Here is a 9,462-nt window from a genome sequence, read left to right as displayed (position 1 = left end):
TTGAGGAATTAGAATCTAAGTCCTAAGAGCTGGGCCGGACGGAAGTCACCCGCGGGCCACATTGGGTCCACAGGCCTTCAGTTTGACAGATGCTGTGTGTGCTGGTGCCAGTGTGTTTGTTTTGTTTCTTTTCTTTTCTTTTCTTTTCTGAATAGTAAGCTAAGTTCAAAGCAGCCAAACTTGAACCAAGCACTGTGTTTTTATACTTTTTCTCATGAGATCTTTATTTTTTACTTTACTCTCAGTTCAACTAATTCAGCTGGCAGAGACAAAAGAAGTCAAATTGCTCTAAAACACACAAAGCTCATTTACTTCTGAGAATGCCCTTTTTTRCCCCAGTTGAGCCGCGCTCTGTGAAAAATGAAACATGAAAAATAAAACAAGACCAGATGTTTTTGTGACCCGAGGAAAAAAAAAAAAGAAATAAAAAAAAACTTGAGTGGTGAACGGGAACGTCGCTGGCAGCTCCAGGACATCAGTAGTGATGCTGTGGAATTTTTCAGCATGGAGCCCATCAATGTCATCATGTTTATCTGAGTGCTGAAACGAAGTTATGGGGATTTTAGATGTCATCTTGCCACGCACGCTTCATCTGTAAAAAGCCACCCACTCTCCACTTCACATCCACTTTCCGTTCAATAGTTTTTCACTTTCCCCTGAGCCAACCTCCCTGCTGCAGCCAGTACAGCAAACACACACACACGCACCACAATCACTGTACATTTTCATTACAAAAACACTGGATTAGTTCACCAAATCAGCTTTGATCTGTGCTGTAGGGCCGCACCAATACAAGACAACCACAGGTTGAATTTGAAAGCACTGGTTTGTTTGGGAGACAAATGGAGAGAGAAACAGAGCAGCAGAATAAAAATTAGAAAAGTGATGTTAGTTGGAGTGTGTTCAGAAGTCTGCCTGTGTGTTTTTGTGTGGCAGCTGGTTCTGGTCAGCTGACAGCTCTTGCTGAGTGTGATTTGTTGGATCGGCTGGACTGGGCTGAACCACATATACAGCTGCAATCAGTGTGTGTGGGTTGGAGGACATAAATGAGAGCAAGGGAGGGGAAAAAAGAAAAAGAGGAAGGAAAGGAGGGGGAGAGAGAGAGACATGCAGAGCTGCCAGTGTGTCAGCAACAGCAACATTTGGAGCTGGAGTCTGGAGCAGAGCAGCTCAGGAAAGAAAAAAAGCTGACCCGGCTTTCCGAGTGGGGCTGCTCAGATGGAGATCTGGGTGTTGCGCCTGGACTGAGCATCACCTCTGGCTGGACCAGGGTCTCTGTTAGATGAGAAAACACTGCCGGACGGGGAGCCGGGTCCGGACTTGGAGACRACAGCGCTGAAACATGGGCTGCTCGGCCAGTGTGGTCCTGCTGCTGCGCTCGGTGGGCGGGGCTGACTGTGGTCATATGTGTTCACGTCAGGACCAGATGTCCGTGGAAGCTGCAACACCCACGCTAGAGGGTTACACCACTACCAACTCACCTGTGACCATCATTATAATGGTAACTAGAAGATCTCCCACTCCCCGTCACCTGCCACCTGCGTGTTTCGACCATCATGCTGCGTCAACATTCATGCTTTTTTTCCAGATTTCTGTAAATCATTATTATTTTTATTATTTGCAATCTAATTGTATACTGTATACCACAGGTGTTAAACGTCAGTCCTCGAGGGCAGCTGTCATGTTTTACAGGTTTTTCAGCTCCAACACACCTTTTTGCATGAATGGGTGATTAACGTGTCTAAGAAATTTGAAGAGGTAATTGAGTCACTGAATCGTACAGGGAAACAAGAAATGCATGCAGGATAGCAGCCTTCAAGAACCGGAGTTTGACATCACTGCTGCCGTTTCAGCCATAACGAAAAGTTCGGCTCATTCAAGAGACAAGTGCTGTGACACTTGGTTTCTAGAGCTTTTTTACTTTTCAAAAAAAAAAAAAATCACTTAATTAAACAAATATCTTCCTCGTCGAAATACGTTATCTTCCAAAACATTGTCTCCTCTAAATTGGCTTCAGCGTATTTGATTAATTTATTTTTACCTTCTTATAGTGTTTTTAGCTACCGTTCTTCTAGTTTTAGAGTTCAGCAGAACTTTTGCAACTTTTAGCCTCTAGCTAACCTTTCTTAGTTTTACTGCCATCTGTTCTTCTGCTATGTTTAGCTTTTAGCCAGCATTCGCTACTTTTAGCTTCTAGTTAGCCTGTTGATAATCTTACCAATTCAGCACACTGCATTGACAAAATAAGCATTTTTTTCTAGTCTGGCCTGCTTTAGTGTTTGTTTTGTGCATTTTAATTTAATTAAGATGTCCTGTTGATATCAGATTTAAAGTTTCAACTTTTGTTGTGTAGTTTTTTGTGTCATATTACTTCCTCATTTGAGCTTTGTTGTTTTTTTTTTTTTTTACCTCGTTGCTGAGTTTGGTGTATGATCGATGACCTGGATCTGGTTGTTTTCCCTCACAGCTGAGATGCAGAGAGGAGGAAATGGAAAAAGCAGAGTAGTGGGGCGAGGGGGGAGTGGAGGGGTCAAGCATGAGGAATCTCGTTTCTGTGGGAAAAATCTGCTTTTTGTGCAGAGAAGATGTTATAAATAGCGCTTTAAGCAGAACCCATTATTAGTATGACGCATGAGAACTGCCTCAGTGAGTGAATGAATGAAAAAATGAATGGCTGAAGAGCATGAATTACATCAAGGCACATTAATATTTCGCCCTGCTATTCGGTTCAGCACGGGCTTGCATGTCAACCATATGTTTGGTATCTGAACAACTCTTAGGCCCGTTTCTTTTTTTTAATCCCCAAGAAAGACTGTTTTCAGTAAACCCAGTGGAAAAAATGTTCCAGTCTTGGCAGTGGAAGTTTCTTTACAGTCACCCCTTTCTGCTTCCCTCCTCTCTCTCCTTTTTCCTCTCTTTTACCACTTGTCTCCTCTGGTGCCCATTTACTGACTTCTAGAATAAAATAGAACCAAGATACTTTGCAAAATCCTGCCAGCCTGCAGAKTGGAAGAACACCGGCTGATCTATTCAAGTCACCTCCAGTTTGGAACTAGTGCACCGGTTCTGTTTATTTCAGGAGAAAACATTTCATGTSAACAACTTTATTAAAGCACATAAGTAAAACATATGCTGTAAGGTTCCTGTCAAATGAAACGTTGCTCCTTTTCAGGATGCCTCGGTGGTGTTTTGCAAAGACAACTACTCCGTTTGATTCAGAGCTCTCAACTCTTTGCAAGAAAATCGAAGGGGGTTGGGGTGCACAGTAATGTCATCTGATCATGACAGAGCAGTGTCAAAACAACATGTTTGCACAAAGAAGAGAGATTAATGGGTTCAATGTTCCTGGGGCTCTTTCTTTTCTCTGGAACTCTGCATAAATTTTTCATCATTAATTGTGCTTTGACTGATGTGCAGCTTCTAACGATGTCGAGCAAAAGTGAACCCTTTATCGCGACTGATGCTGGCTTCTAATTTAAGCCCTCAGCATTAAAAAATAAAATGCTTGTCTCACCTGTTGCCACGTTGTGAGGTTATCGTGTTTTTTTTGTTTGTTTTTTTGTTTGCTGTTATTTAGGCTTAATTCTTACAGTATTCCGCTGGCCCTGTCACAACTTTTCTGAAACGTTACTGGCGATAACTTCAAACCGAGGATTACTTCTGGTGTCTCAGTTTCTGCATGTGATTTATCTCTGTGTTTTTCAGTCAAAGTGCAAARAAACTGCCAAGAATTGCGACACAAATGGTATCCACACAGCTGGCTGAGCACACTAAGAAGCTGCTTTTTGACCATAGTTAGAAAACACAGTGAAAGTGACAATAACTCACTTTATCAGAATCTCGCKGAAGAAGCTGCAAACATGGTTTTTAAACTAAAAAGGGACTTTTTGTTAGAAGCATGACTCTTCATTAATGCCGGAGTGTCTCTGCGTGGCTGTAATGATGTGAAGCAGATGGTTTCTGTCTGGGATCAGCATCGGCCATCTCAGCAGCTGTCTCTGTCCTCCTCTGTCTCACCGTCTTTACTTCCTGTCAGTCCCTTTTGCCATGAATCTTCTTTCACTGTGTCCTCTCTGTCACACTTTGCTTTACCAAGATGATAAAGTTTCGACATCTMCTTGAGAATGTGAAACTTTTGATTTCTATCTATCTCTCTCTCTCTCTTTTTGGCTGCCTATCTTCTCATCTTCAGACAGATTTAGACAGTTATGCCGAAGCAAAGCCAAAAGTCTTATGCTCTTCTTTTTATGGCCCACATTAAGTTGTGGGTTACCAGTATTGAAACCAACACTTTCTCTCTCCTGCTGCGAGCGAATAAGGGCTGAGCAGGTACAGAGGGTGAGATGGTAAAGTGTGTGTGTGTGTGTGTGTGTTAACAGGGCCAGAACAAGGAAGCGGGGTGGAGTTGGAGAGAGAATCAAAGGCAAAAGAACTGAAGGTTGCTGAGGATTTTTGATGAGATGTGGAAGCTGTGGAGGGAGGGAGGAGGAGAGGGGAAGGAGCAAACTGAGGCAGCTGGTGGAGAACAACTGAAGGATGGAGTGAAGCAAAGAGCTGCCGCAGACGTTCAATAGACTTAATGGGGGAATAAATWTGARTGAAACCATCAGACGTATTAAAACYGTAGACTGAAGCTTCACTAAAAGGTTTCCCGTCCACATAAAACGCTCAGAGTTCTGTTGTTCAGTTGTTGTCTCACTCTTGGTTAAATYTGAGGCAATATGCAGACTAGACAAAACTAACCCTTAAATTATCCTATGCATGAATAAGAAATGTTATGACGCAGGATTTAAATTGAATTTTGAGGTTACGTGGCTGCTTTTAGCAAATCTCATTCAGTAATTCACTGTTACYGCAAAAGTGAAACAATTGGAGGGGTCTTTATGATGACCACTGTCAAAGTCATGCTCAGACTGTCATGACTCTGATACAAACATCATCAAATGTACAGCTTCCTTAGATTTTTTTAAACGACTTGTATTTTTTTCTATATTTTAAGGGTCAAGAAAAAAATACATTTTTTGACAGGTGGCCAGATTTGGCCTGTGGGCCTTGAGTTTGACATTTTTGCTTTAGACTATATGGACTAATAACACAATAAACAACTGAGTTTATAATTATTAACATAAAGGATTGGCATTATTAGCAGTGCAAACATTAGTTAACAATAAACAATAAAAGTAATAAATAATAATGTCCTTGAATACATGCATATTGACCACCACAATTTGTGACTGACCTAGTGAAACTAGAGTGACCAAATTTTAGTTCAGCAACGGTAAAACTGACTGGGTTATAGTTGCTTTTGTGTATGGTAAGATTGTTTGTCTGTGGTGGCCATCTTGAAGTGAARTGACTTCAAAAGTAAATCAGTTTTAGATTCACGTCATCCATTGAMTACTTTCTGAGAGTTTCATTAAAATATGTTGAGTATTTCATGAGGTATTTTGCCAACAGAGAGACAAGGTTGACTCTAATCGTTAATGCCAAGTTCTAAACAAAGATCACACACACGATCTGTTAGAGCTCATATTGTTTGATAAGGATGACTCTCAGCTACTGCTACATTAAATGTTAGCACAATATCTATGAAACTGTCTGAATTAAAGCCATTTTTGTGTTTTACAAGTTCACTTGGCTGCAACAGACATCTTAAATTGATTTGACTCCAAAAGTCAATGATTTTTCGAAGTACATCTAATGATTACTTTCTGTAAGTTTCATTTAGCTCCATCTAGTGTTTTATGAGATATTTTGCTAACAGACAGACAGCTATTTGACCACGTTCATGACAAGTTTAGGACACATAAATATGACTTAAAGATTATGAGTTGTAGTTCACATAAGATTGGGTGTTTGACTCCCTCTCCTGTTTTTAACACACTAAACACCCATGGTATTTCTGATATGTAAAGATGTATGATTAAAAGACAAAAACAAAATAAAACAAAAGTGCTATATATAGAATACAATGCAATTGCTAGACCGCCAACATTCATGTCATTTTTCAGCATCACATGTAATTAAGAGATGTAAAATCAAGAACAATAGAAATTAAAAATAAAATCTGCATAATTCACATGTTTTGTGTTTCAGGACCGCTGCAGCCTCCTCCTCCTGTCTGGTAAAAAAAAGGGGGAAAGCAAATGCCGTGGTTTAAAAAGATACAGGCACTTGTTGTATCATCAAATGTTGTTTCCTCTTGTTCAGACAGTTCTGGTCTCATGTTCAGACTGAGGAAGTGTGTGTGTGTGTGTTTGAGTGTGTGTGTCTGTCTCTGTGTTTGTACATATGTGGTTACATGTATGTATTCTGACAAACATCTCTGTGTGTTTTATTAATATTCTTTTAGTTTTACATGTTTCCTGTCCACCCTATACCTCACAGACAGTGTCATGTAAAAACACAGGCAGCTTCTCAAACAGGAAGTTAATAGTCTTTGGGCGTGTAAATGTCTGTGTGGTTTTGTGAACACCTAGGTGCTAAATTATTTAGACAAACACGAGAGTCTGACTCTTGTTTTGTGTGCGGTTTAGTTTAAGATGGTTGTGTTGTGTTTGGGCAGGTTGTAGGTTTGAAAGTAAGATCTCTATCAAAGTTTCTTCTTGAATCAACTAAAAACAGCATCACCAGTTTTGAACGCAGGCCCGTTTCAGGGGGATTTTCTCACCTTCTGTGCATGTCTGTGTGGTAATGTGTCTGTTGAACGATCACACATTAACTACTTCCTCGGTATCCACATGGGCTGAGGCAAACTCACACATKAGCTTCCTCTCTGCCCACGTGTGCTGAGACAAACTCATGCAGAGCGGTAGTTCTGCTTCTGAAAGAGCACAAGCCCACAATGTGTCTCTTGTGGAAGTCCTGTCACCTCTAGTGTTTTCTTCTTCTTTAGATTAGACCGTAACCAGTGTGATTAATTCAACTGGCGATGAGCTTCAGGAGCAAAATCACCTTCAGGAGGAAAATAAAGAGCAAACGAGTGCGATCGGATTTCAACCGTCTGAGTATTGTATGTACTTGAATGTTTTCTTTTTATTGATTTTGTCATGCTTCAGTCAAATAGCCATTAGTTAATGATTATTAGATGTCAGCACGCCACCAGTGACTTATTTTGGTAATTTATATACATGTAATTGTTTTATTGACTAAAAATCTATTTTAGTACTTCAAAATGGCATTTGCTCATGTCTAGCTTTGTTTGTTAGCTCTGCCTGGCACGAACAGCAAGAGTCTCCTAATATCATGTTTAATACTTAATGTGCGTAATTTTGCAAAAACGTTGATGGTACTAGACATAGCTTCCCTCTACTCTGACGTCAMGGAGGTCAAACTTGTCATCCTTATGTGCTTCAGACTTTCCAATCTGATCTCATGATAGAGTATTTTTATAATTATCTTATGAGTTTTTCTTTCATTACACGTCAGGAAATTGCAAACAGTTGCCWTTTTTTTAGCAGGCGAACATTCATTTGCCCGTGTTTGTGTGTCTCTGTGTTTGTACYTCTGTGAGCAAAATATCTCATGAACCAAGGGATCTCTTCTATTGAAAATTTTCAGACGGCTATTATCGGACCTTCATTCCTAACGTTTGGAGTGAACCCCATTCATTCAAACAGTTCCTGTCACCTCTCACAGCTCATCAGTTTTATCAAACACAAAAATGGTTATGTCTCGTTCAGCTTGACATATATTGAGCTAAAATTCTGAGTTTTAGTAGATATTATCAGTGCATACTCCAAGGGCTTAACWGTTCATGCCAGATCTTTAACTTCATGGGCAATGTGCATCGATTAATCACCAAACTTCAAATCTAAATTCTACTGGACTTTGGAAACTAAAGTGTTTTGACATTGCTTGCTTCACTTGGGTAAAATTGAAAACCTCCTATATATTTTGTGGTAAAAACTGAGGCAGAGATTGCCCTAGTTGGTTGAGAACAATAAGACAATTTCCTTCATTCTGTGCAATTTGTTTTAGTTTTTCAGAGGGCCTGTATAGGTAGTCAAAGTGTTGAAATCTGGTRTGCATGTGAAGTAAACGAGAATTCATAACTTCCTCTGTGTCTCTGACCACAGCCTGCACCACCTCCAGRTTTGTTCTGTGTGCAGCAGTGTTARTTTCTGACTATTTTGTTGTTTTCTGTGTGTGACTCACTGAAAAGAGACAATATTTCTGGTACTTTTTCATCCTTTCAATGAGAAGCGACAGAGAATGGATCGTTGTATCGGGTGTGTACTTTTTTGTAAGAGGTCTAGTATCTTTTTTAGTGAAAAGGTCATGCCTTTACGACATGGTTTCATTTTAATGTAACTTTTTTTTGAGAGGGGGAATTTACACTCAGCTRTTATTTGTGTGGAAATGAGTCTGTTTTCGTATTTAAAACTCCAACTTCACACTTGGTAGTTGGGTGTGATTGAGCTGAACTTCAGCTGCGTCGCTACTTCCCCTTCTTTAGGTACAAATCATGTCARGATTAAACCCAAGTAATGTTATGATTATGATCCTTTTTTAAMTTTTTGCATAGTGGTTTGGATTATTCCCTGGGTGTAAGCAAATTTACTGACAAAGCCAATCTTCCAAAGCCATATTTATGAGGAACTGTCTTCTGTCTCTGAATTTTCTGATTCTTGTGCTGTAAATTGTGAATGGTATGGTGCATACTGTAAATACCTGGCCTCACCTAGTCACTTTGTAAATCAACCTTAAAGAACAATTTAACATAAAGATTTGATATTTGATACCAGTGGCGGCTGGTGGATTTTTCTCCAGGTGGGGCTTCAACTCAAAAATACATATCTCAGAAAGCAATCAAACGTACTAAGTTGTATCACACCAGTGTATTTATTCAACACATGAAAATAATAAAACAGCATTACAATGTCATGTATTGTGTTCTTTTTTTGTACATAAATTTTGCTCTTCTGTTACTGAGAAGCAAATTTCTTCATGACTCTGGTTAAAGTCAGGGATGTTTTAATAAGATTCTTCTCTATAGAGAGCATGGTCAGTGCAGTGAGATGTGATGCTGTACCTGAGGAAAGTCTGTATTCTCTTCAGTGTTCAGCTCCTCTCATATTCAGCTGTGGTCAGAGGAGATGTGATGAGAATCTTCAGCAGAGTCACAGTCTCTGAAGGTGTCCTGCAGATTGTTTTCCATGAAGAGCTGGTCCTGTTCAGCACTGGGTGAGCTTCCATGGTCTTCAGAGCTGCTTCAGAAAAAATTGTCTGTGATCCTGCTGGAACCTGTCTGCCTGCAGCACTGTAGCTCTGATCAGATGCTTTGTGAATGGCTCAAGATGATGTCACAAACCTAAAACAATAACTGCACAAATTTAATTCAATATGAAGATGGCTACAAGTGAGCTTCATAATACATACTATGAAAAAATGATGTTATTTTAATAGCAACAAATTGTTGTACCTCTAAGTTAAACTATTACATTTTTATTTTAAAATAAA

At 39.7% G+C, this 9,462-nt stretch overlaps 1 protein-coding gene across 3 annotated transcripts in view; it reads left to right on the top strand.

Annotated features, from left to right (window-relative positions):
- Positions 1–9,462, top strand: part of dock10 (dedicator of cytokinesis 10) — a 68,740-nt gene that overhangs the window by 19,706 nt on the left and 39,572 nt on the right. For 2 of the 3 annotated variants that reach the window (XM_014005242.1, XM_014005241.1), the window contains 1 exon segment: positions 1,098–1,501. The exons of the other annotated variant lie outside the window; for it this stretch is intronic. In XM_014005242.1, coding sequence (XP_013860696.1) covers positions 1,343–1,501 — 159 coding nt within the window. In that variant the 5' untranslated portion in view covers positions 1,098–1,342. 3 annotated transcript variants of the gene reach the window in all.

Source organism: Austrofundulus limnaeus, unplaced genomic scaffold (genome assembly GCF_001266775.1).
Source record: "Austrofundulus limnaeus strain Quisiro unplaced genomic scaffold, Austrofundulus_limnaeus-1.0 Scaffold29, whole genome shotgun sequence".
Lineage (NCBI taxonomy): Eukaryota > Metazoa > Chordata > Actinopteri > Cyprinodontiformes > Rivulidae > Austrofundulus > Austrofundulus limnaeus.
The sequence above is the reverse complement of the archived record's forward strand: the minus strand, read 5'-3'. Positions and strand labels throughout refer to the sequence as shown.